The sequence below is a fragment of the Trichechus manatus genome, unplaced genomic scaffold, assembly GCF_000243295.1.
Source record: "Trichechus manatus latirostris isolate Lorelei unplaced genomic scaffold, TriManLat1.0 scaffold00041, whole genome shotgun sequence".
Lineage (NCBI taxonomy): Eukaryota > Metazoa > Chordata > Mammalia > Sirenia > Trichechidae > Trichechus > Trichechus manatus.
The window spans coordinates 9,767,064-9,794,804 of NW_004443977.1; the positions used below are offsets into that span (position 1 = coordinate 9,767,064).

General features: G+C 43.0%; 1 protein-coding gene across 1 annotated transcript in view; it reads left to right on the forward strand.

The window, feature by feature from the left end:
• The first annotated feature begins 1,046 nt into the window (after nucleotides 1-1,046).
• The window catches only part of TTLL4 (tubulin tyrosine ligase like 4), a 38,704-nt gene continuing 12,009 nt past the window's right edge, over nucleotides 1,047-27,741 (forward strand). The window contains exons 1-4 of the mRNA XM_023731310.1: nucleotides 1,047-1,193; nucleotides 21,258-22,836; nucleotides 23,905-24,014; nucleotides 24,378-24,441. Coding sequence (XP_023587078.1) covers nucleotides 21,356-22,836; nucleotides 23,905-24,014; nucleotides 24,378-24,441 — 1,655 coding nt within the window. The 5' untranslated portion in view covers nucleotides 1,047-1,193; nucleotides 21,258-21,355. The remainder of the gene's footprint in view (nucleotides 1,194-21,257; nucleotides 22,837-23,904; nucleotides 24,015-24,377; nucleotides 24,442-27,741) is intronic.

Sequence of the window (27,741 nt, forward strand, 5' to 3'; positions counted from 1 at the left end):
AATTATTGAAACCAGGTCATTCATCTTGTACATTGGCCTACATTATGGATTTGACTGATTAATTTCTTGTGGTGTCATTTAATTGTTCCTCTTTATATCCTGTAAACTGAAAGTTAGAACCAAAAGTTTGGTATGATTCAGATTAAAATTTTTTTTACAAAAATATGTAAATATTGCTGTGTAATTCAAATTGCATCACATTAGGAGACACAAAATGTATAGATGCCCCACGTTTAGTGATCTAACATTAATTAGTATATACAGGGGATGGCAGGTATCCTTTAAGTATAAAATTCTCCAGAATCCTCTAATGGTTTTAGCATCCATCAATGATGGTTGCCTGAGTCAATTACTTATTGAGCATCCTTGCTCTCCTCCAGGCTGTTTTCATGAGGTTAGTTTCATCTTTGATTGCCTCCTTTTTTTCTGTAGCCAACAGCTTAGTTAAAGATCCTTTCACCCTCCAACTCTTTAGGTCTCCAAATCCATTAGGTCCAAGGGCATCTGGGACTGAGGTGGCACGGATCCGTCTTACCTGGGGAGATAATGAATGAGTCGGTATTTCTTAAAATTCACGCTTGAAGCCCAGGAAGCAGGTGGTTGTAGCTGTGGCCTGCATGATGGGTTAAGGTTAGGGGAAGGTGGGTTAGAAGCAGGCAAAGCGGATCACGCTATCTCTCGTTTCCTGGGGTCGAACTCAAAGCTTGTACTGGAAAATACTACTCAGAAAATGCTTTAATAAAGCCTGGGATCTTTGATTTCATAGGAGTGAAGTAAGGTACGGCCAAAGAATGATCCACAGGGGTTAGGTAGAGAGTGCGAGTTCTGGAGTCCCAGAATCCAGCCTTTCTGGGATTTAACCTCGGCACTACATCTCCCAGAGTTCCGCTCGCCGGGTCCCACCGGCACTGAAGCGACCGCGAGTGCGCGAGGCAGGTGACCGCCCGTCCCCACAACCCCCAAGATTCCGCGCGCCGGTCTTCCGCCCACCCCTGGCCGCCCGTTCCGGGTCCTCGGTCTGTCCGCTGGGGGCGCGCGCTGTGCGTGGCAGGCAGCAGCGGCTGAGAGCGCGGGTCGCGTGGTGTTGCGTGGTTGCTAGGGGCGCCTGAGGCCGCCCGCCTGCAGGCTCAGCAGGCCGAGGGAGAGAGCCTCGCGGAGCCGGCGCCGAGCCGGGGCGAAGCTGGGTCCGCTAGGTGAGTGATGCTGCGGAATCGGGGGAACTGGCCCAACTCTTCCGCCCCTCTGCTCGGCGTCCTTTTGAGCCCGTCCCTAGCCCTCCGACCTCTCCTGCCCTGGCCCTCGGACCGCTCCCGCCCAGCCCCGCTTCCTGCTTGCCGCGCCTCCATCCCCCGAGAGAGGCGAGGGACCCGCGGCCTCCTACCCGGCCGGGACTTTGCGCCTCCTCGGAACCCTTCCACTCCACCATGCCTCTGGGTGCCCTGGGCCTCGGTGCCTCCTTTTTCCCGCCGCGCTGCGGTTTAAATTCTCGCATGGGGTTAAGTCAAAGCTTCACAGGCTTCAGGATTGAATTTAACAGGGATACCAACATTTTCACGTCCCCGTCCTGAGTCCCTATAGAGAAATACTTCCCTAAACTGTAGAGATTCCAGCGGGATCCAGGATCCTGTGGAATTTAACACTCTTCATGTATCCATCCATCCATTCTTTCATTTAGTCATTCACTCAACAATTTTTAACAAACACCGACGAATATTTAATGAGTCAGTTACAATGGAAGGCCCTGGGAGGATACAGTGGTAAACCAGACAGACGTGTTTTCACGGAGCTCATAGTCTAGAGGAGATTTTAGTGAAGTAAACAGGCGCTTACTGTACTATGCTCTGATAGAACAGAAGAAAGGTACTTAACCCAAACTTGCACAACTACGTTACCCAAGTTCCCGGGTCTTCACCTTTCCATTCTGGTTCTAGGAAATGTTTTAATGGCTTCCATCGTTATGAGGTCATCTCTGCTCTCCCAGATGATTCACATCACATCTTCCTTAGCTTCGGCACCTGTTGATTTAGCCAAATCTAGGCGTTTTGATGGGGAACCAGCAGACGAGGTCCCTTTGGGACCGTATTCCATTCAGTCCTTCCCATTTCTTGCCATAAATACCGAGAAACTTACATTAAAAACCACCCCCTTGGTGCCCAGAAAGTTATCAGCTGCTTATTGAACTAAGGAGCCTTGAAAATTTGTCAAGGGTTTCCTAGGAATAAAGAGGTGGGAGGACATTCCAGATACAGAGTAACTTTAGAAAAGATACAGCAAGGCCTGAAATGAGAACTGGAAACAGTTTAACAGTCCTGAACTGAGGTTGGAGAGAGCCATCCAGTGCCAAAAAGGAGGGAAGTAGAGCCTAGATCAAAAAGGGCCTTGGATGTTTTGATGAGTTAAAACTGTATTCTCCAGAGCAGTGGTTTTCAAACTGGGGTAATCAGGGCTCACATATACCTTTAAAAGAATCAATTGACAGCCCTAGTGGTACAGTCGTTAAGCCCTTGACTGCTAAGTTGAACCCAGCAGGGCTCCACTGGAGAAAGATGTGGCAGTTGGCTTCTGTAAAGATTTACAGCCTTGGAAACCCTGTGAGGCAGTTCTACTCTGTCCTACAGGGTTGCTGTCAGTTGGAGTCGATTCACAGTGACGGCAGCAGATTTGATGTTGAACTTCCAAATGAAATTTTTTTCTAAAACTGCCCTTACTTTAAAAAAAAGGGGGGGGGGCAGTGCGAGGGGGCAACTTGCATATCCCTCATGCTTCCCACATCTTACTATAGTGTATCATCCTGAGTGTAAAAACCAACTCAGGTTGCCAAACATGGGATAATTTGGAAATACTGATTAGACAGGGAAGCCTCCATTAATAGTTAAGTTACCTCCCAAACCCAGGAGTCTCCTCTTGTCTTTCCTTGCCTAACGCATTGCTGTTAGGGTGAAGCTTGTTCCATGTTGGGATATTTTGAATTCAGAAGGGCAGAGTAGTTAAATGTAACTGGAATGTTTTTTCAAGCTGTATTGGATACCAAACCAAACACCTTGCCGTCAAGTTGATTCCTACTCATAGTGGCCCTACAGGACAGAGTAGAACTTCCCCATAGGGTTTCCAAAGAGTGGCTAATGGATTCGAACTGCCAACCTTTTGGTTATCAGCCAAGCTCTTAACCACTGTGCTACCAGGGCTCCATATTGGATAAAGCCTTGCATAAAAAAATCTAAGATATTTTTATTGTTATTCAGTAAGATAATTAAAGCCTATTTTATCAAATCAGGTCATGAATTGTTTATTCCAATTATAGTTAACCTTATTTCTTTTTATAAAATGTTTAATATTTTTTATCTCCTCTTAACAACACAACAAAAAACTTGTGATGAAAAATTTTAGTTGTCAACTTTAAAATGTACAAGCAATACATGATTTTAAAAATTCTTTTGGGGTCCATGAGTAAAATGGTTTGAAGACTGTTCTAGGAAAACCATAGAAAGATAATTAGCAGGAAAATAACATCAGGTTTGTGTTTGAGAGAGATTACTGTAGCATCACTGTGCAAGTTTAATAAGAAGGATTTTAGACTGGTGTAGGGAGCCAATGGGAAACCTATTGAAGTGGTCCAGGCTAGAGATGATGAGAGCTTTATGGGGGTTGCAGTGGGAATGGAAAAGGTTTAGAGAGATGTTAAAGATAGTAAGATTGACAAAATCTGGTGGCAAAGTAGCCGCAGGGGGAGTGGGTCAAGGAGCAGTCTAGAATGAGCCCAGATTTCTGACTTGAGTGACCAGGTGGGTGGTGATGCAGGACGAGGGGGGCTATCACGAGGAGGGGCAACTTTAAAGAGAAGGATAAAAGAGTTATATTCTGAACTTCCTGAGTTGAGGTCCCTGCAGCACATCCAGGTGCAAAGGCCCAGGAGGTCATTTTCTTGTTCTGGAGCTCACCACAGAGGTCTGGGTGGTGATAGAAAGTCCAGTATATAGGAGGTGGTTGAAGTCATGGGATGGAAGAGGTTGCTCTGGGAGAGCATGTGGTAATAATTGCAGCTGCCATTTATTGGGTGCTTACTATGTGCCAGGCAAAGTGAGAAGACTGAGCCCAGCATTGAAGGGATTGGCAGAAGAAGGGGGCTGAGACTGCCTAACCTCCTACAAAACTGAATATGTGAATGAAAAGTTGTCACTTGCTGAAAAACTGTATCTAGAACTTTAGGGTATGGCTGATACCCATGACCTGGAGTTGGGTTTAGCTTCCCTTCTAGAGTCTTTCTATGGCCTTGGGAGTATCTGAGCATAGGCTCCTTGGATTTTTGTGTGGGATTGGGTGCTTTGGTCTGTCAGTGAAATGCAGAGACAGGGTTTTTCTTTAATGCCCTGGACCTTAAAGCCTTTCTTCTGGCAGAACTGGGAAGTCAGATCTGGCATTTTGGAACAAATATTATCAGTACTAATATCTCTTAGGCCTTGAAATACGAAGGACGTTGTCATTAAGGAGCCCTTGTGGATATCTTGGAGAGGCTGCTCTAGACCAGGGATTTTCAGATTTTTGGTCTCAGGACCTCTTTATGCACTTTAAAAGCTCCTTGGGGTCTTCAGTAATTTTTTAATGTGGGATATATATATCTCGATATTTGGCATGTTAGAAATTGAATTATTAATTCATTTAGAAATAATTAACATCTTACAAGTTAACAGAGGTAGCATTTTTAAAATGAGAAATGCTGTTTCAAAAATTAGTGAGAAGGTGGCATTGTTTTTGCAGAATTTTTAAGTGTCTGGCTTACTTGAAGACAGCTAGATTTTCATATCTGTTTCTGTGTTCAATCTGTTGTGATATATTGAATTATGAAAAAAATCCAGCCTCACCCAGATATTTAATTGAAAAGGGAGCAGTAATTCCATAGCCTTTTCAGATAATTGTGAGTTTTTTTCTTTGGTACTACACAAAATTTAGCAAGGGGTGATTTTGTAAAGGTTAATTGCTATGTGGAATTGGAAATGATATCAGTGAACTTTTCATACTTTGTTACATTAAAATACAGTGGTCTGTCTCGCACTTTGAATGGCTCTTTTACCCATGCATGATTCTGTAGCATCGTGTGTTAGCTATTTGGAAAATACTGGTTCACTGAGTTATGCAGATCTTCCAATTGTTGCCACATTTTATTATACAGTATCAAAAATCATATTCATAATGTCACCATGATCTCATCAGAAGAGTATTGGGAAACTCAAGTTCATGGTGGCAGATACAAGTTTTTCAGAATTCTAATTTTCTCTTGGAATTTCAAATTTCATCACTGGCAATAAATAACTGTCAGTTGTTTTCCTTGAAACAACAGGCTTACTTTGTTTCGTTTCCAAGAAAATGTCTGCCACATACCAAAATCTGAATAACCAAGAAGACGTGTTCCATAAAAAAAGAAAGCTTGCCATTCAAACAATCACAGGATTGCTTTCCTTACAACCATCTTGTAAGCAGCAAAGATGTTTCATATGTACTTCTCACTTTGTCATACGGAACGCTAAGAAGATACATACTCCAAGGATTGAGATTTAATTTAATTTTTACTGCATCATCAAGGACATCCTTAAGTAAAACTGGCATTTATTTTTCCACTGTCTGGTGAAGAAGTGCGTGGTGGCGAAGAGTATAACAACTGCTGAAATAACTTGGTGCCATTTTCTTGGTTCATGGTAAGGTGCCAGCAGTTTTACCCACCACTGCTTTCAAACCATCAGTGCAAAGGTTAGCACAGTAAAAAAGGCAAGTAACATCTTAGTTCTGTTATGAAAATAGTTTTGACCTACCAGAACCCTGAAAGGGTCTCAGGGTTCTCTTGGAGTCTGTGGACCGTACTTTGAGGACCACTGCTCCATAGCTCACACCTGAGGAGGAGGAAAGAGCTTTCTTCTCAAAGTTCATAAAGGTCCAGGAGTCGGGTGAGCTAGTTACCTAATTCTGTTAAACCTTCAGCTGGTTTCACTTTTCAGTAATTTGTAGATTTACTTTCCTTATCTCTAGTTGCTGATCTTTTCTTCAGGTTTGTTAACTCATTTTACATTACGTAACTGTCTTTCACAAGGGCTACTTGTGGGTTCACTTGACTTGTGGTACTAACCCTCCCTTCTCACTGGGGCTGTGGCATTGGTAACCCTTTCTCAGTAGGGCTTTAAGAAGTTGATTACTCCTCCAGCTTTCTTTAAAGATACATAGTGTGGGATGTAGTTCGTAAGAGAAGATGGGCCTGATTCCTACACTCCTCCCCATTCTGTTTGTTTCCAGCTAAGTTGGTTCTATCTTTTAATAACATTAAACAACTGAACTAATCTCATCAGAGATCTTGTGAGTTGTAGACTCTGAACCATTTCTGATGCCCTGAGTTCCCCCTGGTGACTGGGGAAACACCAAGAGGGAGGAGGAAAAGGAAACTGCAGATTCCTAGAGCCAAGCAATCTCCTGTAATATAGGAGGGTGATTTAATCAGCGGGTAATGAATAATTGCTTTCTGTAGAAATAGATACCTTGTCCAAGTTGGTCTGGGCCTGGTCCTGGAGATTTGATGGCTTGAAACAACAGCGATAGATTTTCTAGTATAGGCTACTAATCTTTCACTTAAAAAGGAAACTTGAGGCAGAGTTCCCTTAGACCCAAGAAGATTGGTGAGCAGCATGGGATATGCAGTTTCTGAATACTGTATGAAGATGATAAAGCAGGAAGTTCAGATTCCTGAGACTGGGGGCTTTATAAGAGGAGTTTCTGGAGTCCTGGTAGGAGGAAATGGAAATACATAAGCCTAAAATAAAAAACTGAGGCCAGACTATGGGGTCCTTCAACCTAAGCTAAGAAATCTAGATTTTATTTATTGACTTACATGAGAATCATCTTGCTTGCTAAAAATACAGATTCCTGGCCCCACCCCAGATCTACTGAATCCTCTCTGAATCTGTACCCCAGGTTATTCTGATGCAGGTGATTAGTGGACCACTGTGATATTTAGTGAGGACTCCAGGATGATTTTTGAAAAGGGAGTGACCTGATAAAGCAGTATTTGAACAAAAAAAATCTGGAAGTGGGCGGCAGGATGGGATTAAGAACGGCAGTCCCTGGAGACACAGACTTCAGTCTGGATGCTATTGTGGTGTTTCAGATCTGGAGTGGGGGTAGAAATAATAAAAAGAGGCAGAATGCTATGAAGAAATTCTCTGAAGTTTTATGACTGGCATGGCTTTGCGGAATAAGGGAAAGTAAGAAGTCAGAAGTGACTTAAGTTTTCCTCTTAGGTGATAGGATGTATTTTTGAAGGTGGAGCTGGAAAGACTTGATGGATTGAGTGAATGGAGGTACAGATCTGCTGGGGTCAGGGTGAAATCATAGCACAAAGAGTGTTGGGAGTTTCTGTGTTGACCTGTTCCAGGGTCTTAGCCCTTTCTGCCACATGTTGAAGTCTTCTTTGTGTAATTGCGGCTTATTTCCTGCCCCGACTCTAAAAGATTGAGGCAAATGAGGAATGTGATTGGTCCTTTTTTGTCGCCCCCTGAGACTTCCACGTAGCCCATAGCTGGGTCTCATAATTAGTGACCTGTCTATAGTAAAGGATTTTAGAAAGGATAAAAGCTTTGTATTGTAGCCCTCCCCTGCCCTTCCAAAATCTGACATTCCTGTCTGATTTCAAGGGGATTAAAAGATAACGTGTTCCCTCCTTGAATAACTGATTATAGAAACCCTCGAGCTTCCACAGTGCTCCCTTGTTTCCTAGCCCGAAAGTCCTTATTTCAGCCTGTTTCTCAGTTTGGTGCTGACAGCAACTGCTTTCTCAGTTGAGGGCAAGACAAGGACTTGTGTTTGTTTGGGCAGTGAGGTTTTCACATAGAATCAGCATTTCTCCCCTAAATGTTGGAGTCTCTGCTCCACTCCTTGATGTGTTGATGGTCCCCAGAGGAAGTGCTGTTAAACTTCATCTGCAAGGCTCTGGTGTTTGCCTTCTCATACCATGTCCCTTAAGCCAGAATTTGCCAGTTTCCTTGCTTTATTATTCATTCATATTCTCTCTCCCATACATATATACATGATACATATATTTGTTGTTGTTAGGTGCCGTTGAGTTGATTCCAACTCATAGCGACCTTATGTACAACAGAACGAAACACTGTCTGGTCCTTTGCCATCCTCACAATCATTGCTATGTTTGAGCCCGTTGTTGAAGCCACTGTGTCAGTCCATCTTGTTGAGAGGTCTTCCTCTTTTTCACTGGCTCTCTACCTTACTAAGCATGATGTTCTTCTCCAGGGATTGTTCCCTCCTGATAACATGTCCAAAGTGAGACGAAGCCTTGCCATCCTCACTTCTAAGAAACATTCTGGCTATACTTCTTCCAAGACAGATTTGTTCATTCTTCTGGCAGTTCATATATATATACATATATATGTTGTTATGTGGCATCAAGTGGATTCCAACTCATAGTGACCGCATGTGACAGAGTAGAACTCCCCCATAGGGTTTTCTTGGCTGTAATCTTTATGGAAGCAGTCACCCAGTCTTCTCCTGCAGCGCCGCTGGATGGGTTCAAACTGCAGCTAAGCGCTTAACCATTGCACCACCAGCACTGACTTGCTCAATCTCTCTGTATGGGGGTGTATGTGTCTTTTTTGAGATGTTTGAGAGTAAGTTGCAGACAAAATACCCCTTTTACATCTGAATACTTTCTAAAAACTTCAATAATTCATTGCAATGGCCACACACAACTCACAGACCATACTCACGATTATGGGGTTTATTAGGGAAGTAACAGTTACAATTCAGGCTCAGGAACACTCAGGATAGTTCTTACATCAGGACAGCCTCTTCCTACCCGTGTTTGCAGGCATGCTTCTCCCTGTCCCTAGGCCTCTGCCCAAAGGCACTCAACTTTCTCTCTCTCTGGGCCGGGAAGCCCACTGCACTGTCTCCCGCTGCTGAGTCTTTCCTGCCACTGCTTCTCACTGTCTTCAGGGTTACAGCTGTCTCTCTTGGTCTCCTGCTTCCAGGAGCTTCTCAGCGCAGGGATCCCAGGTTCAAAGGATGTGTTGGCAGGATCCTGGCTGTTCTTCCTTGATGGTGTGGTGAGATCTTCTTTTTCCCGCCTCTGGGATGGCTGGTTTCAAGCCCAGCAGGATGGCAAAACTGACCAGTTCCTTTGGTGGGCCACAATTACCCTATCACACAGTCGTACTGAATCACTTGGGTGAGAGTTATAAGACCATGGCTGGAAAGGCCACACACAAAAGTGATCCATCCCACCTCAGGCCACCCCCTGGCTTTTCTAGCCATGATTCTTTCGTATTTGGATGATAACTTCCCCCTCCCAATCATTTTACCAGTCCAAAACAGTCATTAACAGCCCTTCAACAGGCCAAAGAATCCTCAGGGTAAGGTTACTCAGGCACCACTCCTTTAGGTCTGCTGCGAGTTCCCATCTGATCTGGTCAGGTTCTCCAAAAGTCATCTCGTCTTCACTCTTTCTGGCCTCTGATAAAATTTAACTGAGAGATTATTCCCTTGCTCAGAGCCTTACGAGGTATCAGCATAGCAAAACCTTTAAGGGACTTTAGGTTCAGCCACTGTACTCCAGTCCAGCAGTGCCTCCCCCTTAGTCCACTCTTTCATAGTTACAGCTTCTACAATTACAGTTTTTACAATCAGTTAACCCTGTTAACAATCAGCTCTCACCCTCTCTTCCCCAGACCCATCAGGAAAAGAAATATCTATTTAATAGGGATTCTCCCTTGTCCTCCTCATTTAATGTAAGCATAGTCACCAAAACATCTAAGCCAGCCACTTCATGCCTTTATCTCTGCCTGTTTTAGATAGCCAATGTTTAAATTGCCAGTCCCTGTCAAACCAGTACTCTGAGAAGACAAGCATGTTCCTTGGTCTTGAAGAATCTTCTGTTCTGGTTGGAACTTTGAGCATCTGCATCCATAAGCAAAGTCCAGTCTAGAGCAAGCCATCAAATTGCAGCAGTCTACACCAGCTCACAGTGTCAAACATCTTTCTCTTCATTTGGTTGGGTTCTGGTCAGCTCATCCCTAGCCATCGAAGTGAGGTCACAGTGGGTAGCAGCCTTAGGCTCTAGAGTTCACACACTGCCCAGCACTTCAGACAGCCCCTTCACACTCTCTCATCTCTAGCTCCCTTGGGCTAGGTCAACGGATTCCACCTGTAAACTTAAGAGTCCACACAACTTCCTTTACTTCTGACCAGCCAGCCTTTCCTCTCACTCTTTCATCCCTAGCCCCTGTGGGCTGGTTCAGCGGGTGCCAATGGAACATGTCCAAACTCAGCACTCTCTTTATTGCTGCACTCTCCCTACTTGCACTCATTGAGTGAACCCAGGTGGTCACCACAAGCGAGCAGACCCAGCTATCTACTCGCTGCCTCCCTTTAACTTCCAGTCCTGGAAGGGGGCTCATTCTGATGGACACTGACTTTTCCTATGTCATGCATCCAACAGCAAACCACTTGCTCGAAATTCTAAAAGGAAAACAGTCACTTTTTTTTCTGCAGTCCTTCCTTGAAGTGCAAGTCTCCTGTTCTCTCAGAAGTTCTGGTTGGTTCTGCATGTCTTTTCAAATGCAAATCTGGGTGGGGCTTAGCCACTTTATACGCAGGGCTACTGCATTCAAACAGCCTGTTTCCCTTGGGCAAATTCTAGTTCCCTTTTAGCATATTCAATCAAGTATTGGCAGAAGGCAGAGTTACACGCTGTCTGTAGTCTATAATACCCAATATTCATTTCTACCATACATTTAGGCCTGCTTTACAGTACTAGCTAGGAGAAACATTCAATAACCATAGTACATTCAATTAAACACATAATCCTAAACACATAACCCTTTTAAAAACATTCTGGTTTCATCTTCTCCACCCCTTGACTGTCTTCCTATTCATATGCATGTGGCCTTGGGTCCCTGGCTGGGTGGAACCAGTAGACCCTGGCCGCCTATCAATCATCCTGCTCTTCTGGTTTGGCTTTTGCCCCAGGCCACTCCAGGTGGGGCTTCTTTCCCCTGAGCTGCAGTATAACCTTTCCTTCAGCCATTACAGGCAACAACTAAAGCAACCATCCAGGAATCAAAAGTTTCACTTCCCAAGCCCCTTCGTTCTGTCTCTTACAAAGTCACATGCTTTCATGAGTCTGGAACCATTGCAAAGAATCCCGTTTCTGATGCCAACTGTAAAAATGGCATGAGGGGACGTCTGACCTCCTCTAACTTCACCAGGGGAAGAAGAATCAAGATCAACAGCCCAAGGCTGATTCCTATGAGGTGATCAGACATGCCTCCTCTCTCTGCCATCTTTACCAATTCTGACACCAATTGTCCTCCCACAGCACTCTCAACTTCTCTGCGCATTGCAATGGCCACACAGAACTCACATACCATACTTACAATTATGGGGTTTATTAGGGAAGTAAAAGTTACAATTCAGGCTCAGGAACACTCAAGATACAGTTCTTCCATCAGGACAGCATCTTCCCAGCCATGCTTGCGGGTACACTTCTCCCTGGCCCTAGGGACTCTGCCCAAAGGCACTCAGCTTTCTCTCTCTGTGGGCCAGAAAGCCCACTGCTCTGTTTGCTGCTGCCGGGTGTCTGCTGCCAGGTCTCTCCTGCCACCACTTCTCACCATCTTCAGGGTTACAGCTGGCTCACTCTCTCAGTCTCCTGCTTCCAGAAGCTTCTCAGTGCAGGGATCCCAGGTCCAAAGGATGTTCTGGCTCCTGGCTGTTCTTCTTTGGTGGTGGTGAAATCTTCTCTTTCCCGCCTCTGGGGTGGCTCATTTCAAGCCCAGCAGGATGGCAAAACTGACCAATCCCTTTGGTGGGCCACAATTATCTTGTCCCAAAGCCCCACCCAGTCACTTTGGTGGGAGTTACAAGACCATGACTAGAGAGGCCACACACAAAAGTGATCAGTCACACCGCAAATACCATGTACTAACTACAATACTATTATTGGTGGCATAGTGGTTAAGTGCTGTGGCTGCTAACCAAAAGGTCAGCAGTTTGAATCCACCAGGCACTCCTTGGAAACTCTACTGGGCAGTTCTACTCTGTCCTATAGGGTTGCTATGAGTCGGAGTCGACTTGACGGCAACAGGTTTGGTTTTGGGTTAATCTACAGACCTATTCAAATATTGTCAATTGTCCCATTAGTGTCCTTTATCTGGCCCAGGATCCAATTCAGTTATTTTTTATTTTTACGTCTCCTTTAATCTGGAATAGTTCCTCAACCTTTCTTTGTCTTTTATGAGCTTGACACTTTTGAAGAGTACAGACTAACTCTTCTGTAGAATGCCCATCAGTTTGTTGATATTGTCTGATATTTCCTCATGCATTCCAGTGTTGCATGTTTGGCAGGAATATCACAGAAGTGATGATGTATCTTTCAGTGCATCATATCATGAGGTATATGATGTTGATTTGTACTATTACTGGAGATGTTAACTTTTGATCACTTGATTAAAAAGTGTCTGCCAGTTTTCTCCACCGTAAAGTTATGATTTTTCCCTTTGTAATTAATATTTTGTGGGGGAGATATTTTGAGACAATGTAATTATCCTATTTCTCAATCTTTTCACCCACGAATTTTAGCATCAACTGGTGTGTCTTGCTTGAAGCCATTATTACTGTGGTGCCTTGCAATGGTGATTTTTTACATTCATTAGTTGGAATCCTGAGTTGTCCCTTCTCTCAATTTGTTTATTCATTCATTCATTTGTATCAATGTGAATTCGTGGATTTTTTATTTAATCTGATACTATCATTTGTTTTGCTGCTCTGATTGTCCCAGATTTGGTCAGAGGGAGCCTGTTTAATTTATATACCATACATACATACCATATAATTGATTCATCTGCTATGAAAGTATAGTTCAATGACTTTTAGTACATTTGTACAGTTGTGTAACCATCACCACAATAAAATTTCAGAACACTTTCATCACACCAGAAAGTTCCCTTTTGCCCATTGCAGTCATTCCTTGTTCCTATTCCCAGTCCCAGGCATCAACTCTTGTACTTTCTTTCTAATTTTGCCTTTTCTAGAAATTTTATAAAAATGAAATCATACAATACACAGTCTTTTGTATCTCGCTTCTTTCACTTAGCATAATGTTTTTGAGGTTAATCCGTGTTGTTACATGTATCAGTAGTTCAGTTCTTTTTTATTGCTGAGTGGCATTCATTGAACGGATGTGTATTCCTTCACCAGTTGGTGGGCATTTGGATTGTTTCCAGACTTTGCTGTTATACTTGTCATCATAGCAGTGTTAGTCTTTGTGTGGACATATGTTTTCATTTCTTTTGAGTAGATACCTATGAGTGGAGTTGCTGGCTCATTACATATTAAACCTTTTAAGAAATTGTCGATCTTTTTAAAAGTGGCTGCAACATTTTACATTTCCACCAGCAGTGTTTGAAAGTTCCAATTTCTCTACATACTCGCCAATACTCAGTATTATCAATCTATTTGATTATAGCCATTCAGGTGGTGTAATGGAGCCCTGGTGGCACACTGGTTAAGAGATCGGCTGCTAACTGAAAGGTCAGCAGTTCGAATCCACCAGCCAATCCTTGGAAACCCTATGGGGCAGTTCTCTCTGTCCTATAGGGTCGCTATGAGCTGAAATCGACTCAGTGACAATGGGAGTGGGTATGTAGTAATATCTTACTGGAGTTTCAGTTTTTGTTTCCCTAATGACACTGAGCATCTTTTCATGTGTTTATTAGCCATTTATATGTTTTCTTTGCTGAAATATGTATTCAAATATTTTGCCTGTTTTTAAAATTGAGTTGTTTTTCTTATCATTGATTTGTAAGAGTTCTTTGTATATTCTGGATTAAAGACCTTTATCAGTTACATAATTTGCAAATATTTTCTCCCAGTTTGTGAGTTTTTGTTTTCATTATTTCTGAATTATTGATTGTGATGAAGTCCAGTTAATCAAATTTTTATTTTATGGATTATGCTTTTGATATCATATCTAATAAATCTTGCTTAACTCAAGGTCCTAAAACTTTCTTCTGTGTTTTCTTCTAGAAGATTATAGTTGTAGTTCTTATGTTTAGGTCTCTGATCCATGTTGAGTTAATTTTTAGGTATGGACATTCAGTTGTTACAACATCATTTGTTTAAGACTATCTTTTCTCTCATTGAATTGCCTGGACAACTTTGTTGAAAATCAGTTGATCATAAATACAAGGTTTTATTTCTGGACTTCATTCTGTTCCATTGATCTGTATGTCTAACTTCATGCTAATACGTGATTCTTATAGCTTTATACTAAATTTTGAAATCAAATGGTGTAAACCCTCCAACTTTTAATTAATTAATTAATTGTTACTTCAAAATAGTTTTGACTATTCTAGCTCCTTCACATTTCCATATAAATTTTGGGATCAGCTTGTCAATTTCTACAGAAAAGCTTGCTGGGATTTTGACAGGGATTGTGTTTCCTTTATAGATCAATTTGAGGAGATTTACTATCTTAATAATATTGACTCTTAATTCATGAACATGTTATATCTCTCCATTTATTTGGATTTTCTTTAATTTCTCTCAGCAGTATTTTATAGTTTTCAATGTACAGATCTTATTCTTCTTCTGTTAAATTTATTCCTAAATATTTTATTCTTTTTTGATGCTATTATGAATGGAATTTTTTATTTCGTATTTTACTTGCTTGTTGCTAGCATATAGAAATAAAATTTATTTTTGTATATTGATCTTGTATCTTGCAACCTTACTAAACTTGCTTATTAGTTCTAGTAGGTTTTTTTTGTAGATTCCTTAGGATCTTCTATGTATGAGTCCATGTCTTTTGTAAATGATAGTTTTACATGTTCCTTTCCAATTTTGATGCCTTTAATTTCTTTCTCTTGCACTGGTTAGAATTTCCAGTATAGTGTTGAATAGAAATGGTGGGAGTGAGTAGATGTCTTTACTCTGTTCCCGATCTCAGAGGGAAAGCATCGAGTCTTTCACCACTAAGTGTGATGTTAGATGTTCCCTGTGACCTTTTGAGTGTGTCTGTCAATTTTTGAACACATCTTTACTTTCTGGCAGCACAAGATGTTCCAGGTTAACCTTCTGCTTTCCCTGCTCCAGCCCTGGAATGAGCCATTTTTCAAAGAGCTCTGGTTCCTTTTACCGAAGAGTGGTATTTAGAAACCAGGGTCTGGACAATCACTGTTTAACTCTCTTCACCCAGTCTTTTGAGAAATCCCTACCATCTAATTATAAAAACCATAAGAAGACCTAGAAGCAAGGAAACAAAGGTTTTGGTTGCTTTATACCTTCTTCTGGTATGTTCCAAAGCATTTTCAGCTGCTCTTTAGTCCCGTCACACCTGCAACTGAAGAATATAGTTACTGGTAATATAATAAATTTCACAAAAGTCCCCAAATAGCAAGACAACTATGCCTTTTATAAAAGAGCATTACTTATCCTCCAAATCTGGACTAGAACCCACTCCCGGAGATCACCTTTCAGCCAAACAATAGACAGGCCTATAAAGTACACAGTAACACCTATGAGGAACATACTCCTCAGAACAATCAATCGTACGAGACCAAAAGGCTAAGATTTGCCCAAAAACAAAGTTCAGAAGGCAGAAAGGGACAGGAAAGTTGGGCAAATGGAAATGGGGAACCCCGGGAGGAAGGGGGTAGAGTGCTGTCACATTGAGGGGATTGCAACTAATGTCACGAAACAAAATGTATATAAATTGTTGAATGGGAAACTAATTTGCTCTGTAAACTTTCATAATAAACCACAATAAAATGTTTGAAAAAAAGAGCATTACTTGTAATAGCTGAAATTTTCTGGTGGAATTATTGTTGCCTGCTCCTTGCGTTTTTTTTTCCTCCTTCATTGCAGCCTGCGGAAGGGCTGAAGGGGAGAAGTTTATAGATCGTTTTGTACCAGGAAGAATGCAAGCGGTAACTACCATGCACAAATGTTTAGTGTGAGCCAGGCACAGTACTTCATGTGCTTTATGTGAATTTTGTAATTTGATCTCACAGCCACCGAGTGGGGAGTATAGTATTTCCTATCTCCTGTCTTTTCTTAAACTCTCCACTGTGTGGTTTCAGCATTGAATGTGATTCCTTACGCATCAGAGTTCTGCTTGGCATGAGTCACCAAGGGGTGGGTGGTAGCTGCTGATGCAGCGTGGCTGGGAGGAGGAGTAGTACCCTGGAGACTCTTGGAAGCTTCTTCACATGAGTAATTGATGCTTTTTTTTTTTTTTTCCAAAGATCAGACAATACAGATGCCTATGAAGTGAACTGGAAAAGTATCCCCCTCCCCTCCCCTCCCCAGTCTTTCATCTCACCCCTCCCCACAAGATAGCCATCATTAACAATTTTGGTGTATATTTGTCAAGACCTTTGTGCACAACCATATTCAGATGTCTTGAGGGCTGTTTCAGAGAGACTTTTCTTCCCAAGAACTCGCTTCTCAAATGCTCTGCTGTCAACTAACCTTTAATTTCTTTTTAGCTCAGCATTTTTGTTTGGGCCCCGATTGAGGAGCTCAGCCACAGAAACAGGGTTGTTTTCTTCTAAACTTGAACTCTGCAGGCTAGAGCTTAGTGTTTGTACCCCCTGCTTAACCCTTAACTTATTCCCCAAGGATAATGTGTAGGAGCAAGAAATGTGTGAGATTAATAGTGTTGTAAAATATGTTAGATTATTCAAAATATTGTTTTCTAGGTGAGGTCAGTTTATTAGCTCCTAAAGTAAGTTCCTTGCAGACTGCTTTGGACTTAGAGTAAATAAATGACTTTGCCTGTCTTTAAGCAGGGTATATATGTGGCTGAGAAATATGTGTAGACTGAATGAAAATAGTGGAACTTGTGGTGAAACATTAATCTTTCTAATCTGGATTTAAGTTGGGTGTTTTTGAAACAAGATTTCCATTATTAGCCTATGTGGCCTTCTACTTAAATAAATAAATTTTCTCCCTGTTCTTTCCTTTAATGTCTCGTTGTACAATATTTCCTGGGAGATGTGGCAGCTTGTCTCTAGGATCCTAAAGGCACACAGAGACACACAAAATGTCTTAGGCTGGGTTCTTTAGAGAAGCAAATCCAGTGAAATGCATATATATACATATATATATATAGAGAGAGAGATTGATTGATTGATTTATGTCAAGGAAGTGGTCCACGAGGTTGTAGAGGCTGGCAAGTCCCAAGTCCATGGGCCAGGCGTCAGGCTGGGGGCTTCTCCTGACTCATGTAGCTATAGGTGCTGCAAGTCAAATGGTAGGCCACTGGCTCATGGGCTGCAGAGGCTGATGAATCCCAGATGGGCAGGTAAGACAGCAGGCTGCTAGCTTACAGGCTGTGGAGGCTGATGTATCCCAGGATCTGCAGACAATACAGCAAGCCACTGGTTCAAGTCCCAAGAACCAGAGGTAAGATGATGACAAGCTGGGTGCAGGATCCAGAGTGAGCAAAAGCCAGTGAGCTTTGCCAGAATGTCCATATATATTGGATGCAGGTGATACCCTCAGGGAAACTCCCCTTACAACTGATTGGCTGATCACATCAGATAACATCATGGAGGTGATTACATTATGTCACAAAATGGAGGATAACTACATCATTACATAACTGCCAAACCACTGAGAATCATAGCCCAGCCAAGGTGACATACAACCTTAACCATCGCACAAAGTGTCAGCACAATGCACTTAGTGATTTGAAAGGAGGCTGGGAGAAGGGTTTTGTGAGCTCAGAGAGTACCACGGGGAGCAGGTTTGATGACCTCGCTGATAACCTGTTGAGTCCGTGTTGTCCGTGGAGTTTGGGTGCCAGTCATTATCCACCTATCTGGACTTTGACTTTATGGCTAAACTCACTGTTCTCATTCTCATTGCGTTAGATTTTGAAACTATTTTCTCTCTTCCTCCACTTCTTAGATTTTCGACCTTCTAAAGCATTTTTAAGTTTGTCACTCAGCATTCCTGTAGGGCGATGGGATCATTCCCATGGTACTTCAGTGGCAATGCTTTTGAGGATAGAGACAAATTTGTCTTGTCAGATACTCTACAGAGAGTAGCTTCAAGAACAGGAAGTAAGCAGTATCACTCACAACAGTATCACATACAAATGCTCCAACCTGGTTTCGTTGTTCTTGGTTACAAGGAAACAATGGTTGCTTAAAGCAACTTTCATCTTTCTCCTTACAGAAGTTCCTGATGAAATCAGAACCCCTATGATGGGAAAGCAGAGGCCTACCTAGAACATTCAGGCAGCCGGGGTCCCGGACAAAAATTGAACAATATGTGTAGAAGGAAGGATTCTCTTCACCCAGCCCTGAGGCGTTGGGTTATGGGCACACTTGGCCACAAGGGAGAGTGGAATTGGCCATGGTGTTGGTAAGAAGACAATGGTGTGCTCTTTGGTATTTCACCCACCAAGAGGCTCAGTGTAGACAATTGAAGAGTGTTTCCAGCCTGGCTTTTGTCTTGTACCTGAAGGTTAGGAATAATTGATGGGATAAGGACAAAATATGTTTCATTCCTGTTTCACAGACAGTGGAACAGACAACGGTTAAGCACTGGGATGCTAACCAAAAGACTGGCAGTTGGAGTCCACCCAGAGTCACCTAGGAAAAAAGCCTAGGCAGTCTGCTTCCAAAAAACCAGCCGCTGAAAACCCTATGGAGCACAGTTCTACTCTGACACACATAGGGATGCCATGAGTTGGAATCACCTTGAAGGCCATCTGGTTTTTTGGTGGAATCAGACCTACTTCAGTCTAGGCACCACTACTTATTGGTTGTTTAATTATAGATAAGTTACTTCTCTGAGTTTTGGGTTAATCATCAGTATATTGAATATAAGATTTTTAAGATGATTAAATGAAATAACGTAGATAAAGTGCCTAGCATGTACCTCGTACTCATTGGTACCTAATACATTTCTTTCCCCTTCATTTGCTGTATAGTTTCAGTTTATTCATTCAACAGAATATTTATTGAGCACTTAATGTACCAGACACTGTACTGGGGACATCATATGGAGGAAGATGTGCTCCCTGCTTCCAATCAGATGAGTTAGTCCATTATTAAAGCTCAGTGTAATATGAACAGTGATGGTGGCATGCACAGAGGAGAGGCATGCCATTCAAACTGGGGAGACAGTGATGTTTGAATGGATATTTTAAGCATGGTAAAGGAGAAGGGGAGCTCTGGTGGCATAGTGGTTGAGAGCTACAGCTGCTAACCAAAAGGTTGGCAGTTTGAATCCACCATCCATTCCTTGGAAACCGTATGGGGCAGTTCTACTCTGTCCTGTAGGGTTGCTGTGAGTCAGAATCAACTTTATAGCAACGGGTTTGGTTTATCTATTTATTTAGGTTTAGAGGAGAAGGAAAGAGCTCCTGGGATCACATCTGTAAACGCATGAAGGTCTGAGATAGATGATGTATGTGAGGAGCCACAAGTGGGATGTTTTTCAGAGGATAACAGCCTGAGTTTCCATTTCATTAGTCCCTTTTCCCCCATCATTTTGATGTCTGTTGTGTTGCATTGATGGGGCAGGATGTGGGTTTCTAAAAGAGTATTAAGTAAGTTGGGATTGTGAATCTGTTGAATGTGTACACACACACACACATGCACATACACACACAGTCTTGTAAAGTCATTGGCAGGATTTAACTCTTCCTTTGTGTATTCTCTACCATAAATGCACAGAGTGTAATTGTTCCCTGTACAGCATTTCCATAGTTTGGGCTTATGTCCATATTTTGGCACCTGAATTTGAGGATACTAATATCAAAATCTAGTTTTGGCATTTAAGCTGTTTTTAGCCCACTGTCATTCTGAACATTGGCAGTTTTGAGTTTTTGGTTTTTGTACTCTTTGAGAAAGAACCCGTGCAGGTCAGCTTTTGCAGGAAAAAGGGGCGACATTATGTGGCTTCTGAGGCTCTTTGTTGGTGGTGTTCCTTCCTATAGTTGTAGACAGGAATCTTGGATCTTCCTTGGCCATTATTCTCTTATCAAAATACAAGTTTGTGTTTTAAATATAATTGGAGCAAGGAAATTCTCTGCTTATGTCTTCCCTCAAACCACTCTGAAAACACTTGATGAGAATGTCAGAATTCAATTCAGAATTATCTCAGATGAATGACTTCTTATAGAAGGGTTTTGTTTTTTTTCTCCCTGGGTGTTATCATGAAAGCAGGCCCACCCTTCCCTGCAGTTGTAGAAACTGGAGAATGTTTTGTGAATTTGACTTAGACAGTAAGTGACCATGCTGAACACAGTTTGAGACCCAGGACTGTAAGGCTAGTTCAGAGGTTTTGCATTAGAGGAAACATGGAGTAAGAAAAACACATGAGATAGACTCTCTTTGAGGTCAGCCCAAACTGAAGCTTGGCATTTGGAGTCAATAAAGCTCTCCTCTTCTCCCTCTTGTGTCTATGCTCCCTGAACTCTCCTGTCCCACCCACTCTGGCTATTGGAAACAAAGTCACTTTAGGTAAAATAATGTTGGTGTCTAATTCCATTTTGTTTCTCCTTTTTCCCACTAACACACGGGGTGGAATTTAAGTGTATATAATTGGCAAGACTCTTGAAGAGATGAAATTACTGTCTCAGCTTCTCAGCTCTAGAATGAACTCCAGGAGCAGGCAGGGGAATTCTGTGCCCATATCTAAACTTGTCACACTCATTCAGGAGTGGCACCAAGCCAGAGGCAGTTGGGAGGTGGTCAGGGAGCAGTTGATGTAAACTATACTTCTCAAAGGATCTTTGACCTTTCAGAATTGATTGGTGAGAAGGAAGATATTGGCTGGTGTCTCTTCTAGTCCCAGACTTGCCTTACTCCTAGCCACACGGGTGAGGGTGAGGGAAGGAAGCCACTTGTGAAGTCTTCGATGGTGAGACAGAAAGGTGTACTTTTCTTTGGAGAGAGAGGAAAGAGAGCTTTCTGAGTGAGAGAACAGGGACACGTGAGCAGCTCACAGCGGTGGAGCCTTAAAGTCCCAGTCCTTGATGAAGCCAGCTCTGATTGCATGAGAGCAGCAGGAAGACCATTGAAAACTTTCTGGAAATCTAGTTTTCTTTTCTAAGGGCTCCAAAGGATGACCAAGACTGGTTGTCCAAGAAATGTTGACGTGGGACTCTTATCATTGACCTGAGGACCACTGTAGCATAGTGTCTGTCCTCCTGACACTGTAATGTTCCCAATTGTTTCTCCCCCCTTCAGGCTGACAGATTTGAAGGATGCAGCTGCTGCTACTGGAGGTGTGTGGCACCTTACCCGAGCTGGGCCATGAGACCATGTGGCTATGATGTGGGCCCCTCATGGCCTCAGCAGGAACAGAGCAATACAGTATTGGCCTCCGCCGGGGAAACAGTTTCAAGCAGAGTGGTCCCTCAGGCGCAGTACATGCCTCACCAGTTGAGAAACCCTCTGAGGGCAAAGTCTGGTCTCAGGCCCATCAGCAGGTGAAGCCAATCTGGAAGCTGGAGAAGAAGCACGTGGGGACACTGTCAACAGGGTTGGGCCCAGGCCTCTTGGGTGTCCCACCCCAGCCAGCTTATTTTGTTTGCCCCAGTACTTTATGTAGCTCTGGGAACACAGCTGTCATTGCAGGCCACAGCAACTCCTGTTACCTGCACTCCCTCCCAGACTTGTTCAGCAGTACCCTGCTGTACCGCCGCTCCAACTATAGACACAAACCGTACCAGCAACTGGAGTCTTTTTGTTTGCGTTCAAGCCTATCAGAAAAAAGACCTTTTTCTCTCCCTCAAAAGAGCGTCCCTGTCAGTCTTACTGCCAGTAAAACCACTTTTTCCACGGTCTCCCCAATGGCCTCCTCGTCCGTGGATCCATACCTGTCATCACTGGAAGCAGCTGGAGAAAACTCTTTAGGGAAGAGCCTGGCCTCTGCCATCTCAGGGAAGATCCCATCTCCACTCTCCTCCTCCTCCTACAAGCCCATGTTAAATAACAACTCCTTCATGAGGCCAAATAGCACTAAAGTGCCTTTATCACAGGCCCCAGAGGGCCTGAAGCTGGTATCCACACCCAAGATTCAAATTGTCTCCTGGCATCATTCAGGAGGTACTGGAGACTGTACATCCCAGCCTATTGAACATAAGGTGCCCAAAAGCAATGGCACTGTCCTAAATGATGCCACTGCCCCTACCACCATGTCTATCCCTAGCTCCCTAGACACATTTATCGCCAGTGTTGCCTCTCCCCAGTATAACCGGAATAACTCGGCCATGAGGACAGAGCCACATCTCTCTGGCCTGGATGATGACTCTGATTCCCAGGCTCAGACTAAGGAGGTTCGGTTCACTGAAGCTGTGAGGAAGTTGACTGCAAGCAGCTTTGGGAAGATTCCAGGGCAAGGCTACCAGTTTGAACAGTCTTGTTTTGTGAATCCCAGCTTCCAGTGGAGCCTCCTCAACAAGAACAGGCGGTGGGAATCTCCCATGGTAGGTCAGCAGTTTCCTCAGGAGGATGCTGGAGCAGACAGTAGGATTCTTCCTGGTGCCTCAGACACCTTGGGGTCAGATAGTACAGTCTTCTGTACCAAACGCATCAGCATTCACCTCCTTGCCTCACCTGCCAATGGGCTCAACCATAGCCCTACCTGTGGATCTGCGATTGACTCCCCACCACTTGGAGGAGACAGAACTCCACTTCCCCCTTCTCCCCCTCAACCTCTTGGTGTAGCTGATGTGGCCACCCACCTCTCTTCCATCCATCTGGGCCAGCCTATGAAGGAGCCTAAGGAAGACAGGCAGCTAGACTCACCTGGTAGGGATATTGGGTAAGTTGGAGAAAGTTCTTGGTTCATTTAGAGCAGTAGGATGTATACGCCATAATTTGGTGACACTGACCCTACGCCAGAAACCCTGGTGGCGTAGTGGTTAAGAGCTATGGCTGCTAACCAAAAGGTCGGCAGTTCAAATCTACCAGGCGTGGAAACTATGGGGCAGTTCTACTCTGTCCTATAGGGTCGCTATGAGTTGGAATCGACTTGACGGCAATGTTTTTTTTGGGGGGTTTTTTGACCCTATGTCTCTGAAGGTTGGTTTGATTTTTTTAGCTGCCCTGAAGTTTTCATTTTCACTTTAGGGCAGGGGTTGACAAACTGTAGCCTGTAAGCCAAATTCTGCCTGCTGCCTGCTTTGTGAATGAAGTTTTATTGGAATGCAGGCTCACCCGTTCATTTACATATTGTCTGTGGCTGCTTTCTTGCTACTTCGGCGGCATTGAGTAATTGCAACAGGCTGAATGGCCCTCAAAACCGAAAATATTTTCTATCTGGTCCTTTAGAGAGTTTGCTGACCCCTGCTTTAGGTAAAACCAGGAAAGAGATAAGAATCCCAAACATCAAGTGTAGGGAGCCTGTAACTTTCCTACTTATTCCAAACCAAATCAGGTTCCCAGTTTTCCTGGGAAAACAGCTGTTTCAGAGTTAGGGCATATGTATACTTGGCTTTTTCTCTTGTGCTTTGTTACTTTTCTGGAACCTTGGTCCATCAAGGCGTTGTTCTGAGAGTCCTAGAGAGAGACCTAGGAATATTTGAAGTTAATTACCAGAAATTCATTGATGGCATTTTGTTTGTAGAATGTCCTACGTATGTGCTTCAAGGGACTTCAAAGGAAATGGAAGATGTGGTGCCTGTACTCAGAATGGGGGATATAGGGTTAAGGAACCATGGCTATATTTAAGCTCTAAGGACAAGAGAAATAAGTTGTGAGGTCCAGGCAAGAGAGAGCAGATTTATGACTGGAGAAGGGGCAAACTTTGGGAGATGATGGAGGAATGAGAATCTAATTGTGGTCTCTATTACTGAGATGGCTGGGCTGGGGGAATAATTCTTTCTTATAGTTCAGCTACTGACCTCCAACCAGACCAGGTTGAGGCTGAAGATGTAGAAGAAGATCTAGTAGATGGTTTGGAAGACTGCTGCAGCCACGATGAGAATGAAGAGGAGGAGGGTGAGTCAGAGATCCTTTCACCTCCAACTAGGAGTTGGTCCCATGAAGACAGGGAAGTGAGCTAATGAAGATGTACCAGGTTCTTGACTCACGTTATCACCTACATTAATCATTTACCTTGGGGGGAGGGGCAGTCTAAAGGGGCAGTAACTTCCAGGGGACTTTGGTCTCTAGTTCTCCTGTCCCACCAGTCTTGCCTTGTCCCTACTGCTGTTAATCTCAAGGAAGGCAGTGCAAGGCAGCAGGGTGGTATGCATGGCTCCCAAGATGGGCTGAGCCCGGGATGTCAAAGGAAGAACTGCCTCAGCTTGGCGGGTTCATGTGGCAGCCTAGTTGGAACTTCTCTGTTCTTCCTCCCCCCAGGAGACTCAGAGTGCTCCTCATTCAGTGCTGTCTCCCCCAGTGAGTCGGTAGCAGTGATCTCTCGGTGAGTTTTGGCTGTGTAGATCATTGGTAGATGCTCCTTTTCTGTCTCTTCAAGATTGTAGAGTTTAATCATGCAAGTCATTGATGACCCTGAGAATCCTAACTCATTTTCACCAGATTTTTAGGTTTGGGGCTTTAGTTTTGAACAAGGAGCAATGGAAGGGACCAGAAGCACATCTTATCAGATGGGCTTAAAAAACAGTACCATGTTTTTCAGGCTGCAGTTTGGTCTTTAGGTCCTAAGAAATTGTTCAAGTAAAAGGCAAATCATTTTAAGAAGTGTTAAGAAAATTTAATACCCACTTAATAAAGAAACATAATGATGTTTGAGGTAAATCCTTAGAGCTTCAGGCCGCCCACATTAGAGTAATTGCCAGCTTGCCCTATAAAATGTGTTCTACTGTTAGAAACCATTCTGAGATGGATAGGTATACCACTGATTCGAGCTTTTTAAAATGCTCCTTTGCTGCCTTCTAAGATTAGTTTTATTTTGTACAATAAGACTGACATTAACCTTGTTGTTATTAGGTGCCATCAAGTCGGTTCTGACTCATAGTGACTCCATGTACAACAAAATGAAACACTCCCCGGTCCTGTGCCATCCTCACAGTCATTGCTATGTTTGAGCCCATTGTTGCAGCCACTGTGTCACTATCTCGCTGAGGGTCTTCCTCTTTTTCGCTGACCCTGTACTTTACCAAACACAATGTCCTTCTCCAGGGACTAGTCCCTCTCGATAACATGTCCAATGTAGGTGAGATGAAGTCTCACCATCCTCACTTCTAATGAGCATTCTGACTGTACTTCTTCCAAGACAGATTTGTTCCTTCTTCTGTCAGTCCGTGGTATATTCAATATTCTTCACCAACACCATAATTCAAATGCATCAATTCTTCTTCAGTCTTCCTTGTTGGTCCAGCGTTCGCATGCATATGAGGCGACTGAAAATACCGTGGCTTGAGTCAGGTGCACCTTTGTCCTCAAAGTGACATCTTTGCTTTTTAACACTTTAAAGAGGTCTTTTGCAGCAGATTTGCCCAATGCAGTACGTCATTTGATTTCTTGACTGCTTTTTCTGTGGGCGTTGATTGTGGATCCAAGTAAAATGAAATCCTTGACACCTTCAATCTTTTCTCCCTTAACCTTAGTAATAAGAAATTGAATTAAAAATTCTCTAGCTTCAATCCAGATTATTTTAATGACTGCCTTTGGTGGAGTCTAAATGATGCTCATCTCTAACTAGAGAACCAATAAAGTCTCTTAATGTAGGCCTGTCTTTTGTAAAACAAGTAGTGGTAGGATGCTGCATAACTGAGATGGGAGTAGGAGAAGAGGAAGGATTTATTTATTTATTTATTTTATTGTTGTAGTTTAAATGAAGTTTACATTTCAAGTTAGTCTCCCATACAAAATTTTATGCACACATTGTTAGGTGACCCTAACTGGTCTCTGTATACTATGACAGCACACTCCTCCTTTCCACCCGATTCCCCATTTCCATTCAACCAGCTCCTAACCCTCTCTGCCCTCCCATTTCACCTCTGGACAGAAGCTGCCCGTTTAGTCTCTTGTATCTATTAGAGCTAAGAGGCACACTCCTCACGAGTATCACTTTATGTCCCATAGTCCAGTCCAATCCCTGTCTGAAGAGTTGGCCTCGGAAATTTAGTTCTGGGCTGATAGAGAATCCAGGCGCAATGCTTTCCTGGGTTCCTCCAGTCTCAGTCAAACCGTTAAGTCTGGTCTTCTTACTAGAATTTGAGTTCTGCACCCCACCTTTCTCCTGCTCCATCCGGGACTCTCTGTTGTGTTCCCTGTCAGGGCGGTCATTGGTGGTAGCTGGGCACCATCTAGTTCTTCTGGTCTCAGGCTGATGAAGTCTCTGGTTTATGTGGCCCTTTCTGTCTCTTGGGCTAATACTTTCCTTGTGTCTTTGGTGTTCTTCATTCTCCTGTACTTCAGGTGGTTGGGACCGATTGACGCATCTTAGATGGCCGCTTGTAAGCTTTTAAGACTCCAGATACCACTCACCAAAGTAGGATGCAGAACATTTTCTTAAGAAGCTTTGTTATGCCAATTGACCTAGATGTCCCCTGAAAGCATGGTCCCCAGACCCCTACCCCTGCTACTCTGTCCCTCAAAGTGTTTGACTGTATTCAGGAAACTTCTTAGCTTCGGTTTAGTCCAGTTGTGCTGACATCCCCTATAGTGCGTGCTGTCCTTGCCTTCACCTAAGATAATTCTTATCTACTATCTAGTTAGTAGATAACCCTCACCCTCCCTCCCCACCCTCGTAACCATCAAAGAATGTTTTCTTTTGTGTTTAAACCTTTTCTTGAGTTCTTATAATAGTGGTCTTATACAATATTTGTTTTTCTGTGACTGACTGAATTCACTCAGCATAATGATCTCCAGCTTCCTCCATGTTATAAGATGTTTCACGGCTTCATCGTTGTTATTTATCATTGCGTAGTATTCCATTGTGTGGATATACCATAATTTGTTTATCCATTCGTCCATTGATGGGCATCTAGGTTGTTTCCATCTTTTTGCTATTGTGAACAGTGCTGCAATGAACATAGGTGTACATATAATCGTGTGATGGCTCTTATTTCTCTAGGATATAGTCCAAGGAGTGGGATAGCTGGATCATATGGTACTTGTATTTCTAGCTTTTTAAGGAAGTGCCAAATTGATTTCCAAAGTGATTGAACCATTTTACATTCCTACCAACAGTGTATAAGTGTTCCAGTCTCTCCACAACCTCTCCAACATTTGTTATTTTGTGTGTTTTGGATTAATGCTAGCCTCGTTGTGGTGAGATGATATCTCTTTGTAGTTTTGATCTCCATTTCTCTAATGACTGATGATTGTGAGCGTTTCTTAATGTGTCTGTTAGCTGCCTGAATATCTTCTTTGTAGAAGTGCCTGTTCATATCCTTTGCCCATTTTTTAATTGGGTATTTGTCTTTTTGTTGTTGAGGTTTTGCAGTACCTTGTAGATTTTAGAGATTAGACGCTGATCAGATTTGTTGTAGCCAAAAATTTTTTCCCAGTCTGTAGGTTGTCGTCTGACTCTTCTGGTGAAGTCTTTTGATGGGCATGAGTGTTTGATTTTTAGGAGCTCCCAGTTATCGAGTCTCTCTTCTGGTGCTTGGGCATTGTTGCTTATGGTTTGTATTGTGTTTATGCCATGTATTAGGGCTCCTAGCGTTGTCCCTATTTTTTCTTCCATGATCTTTATTGTTTTTGACTTTATATTTAAGTCTTTGATCCATTTTGAGTTAGTTTTTGTGCATGG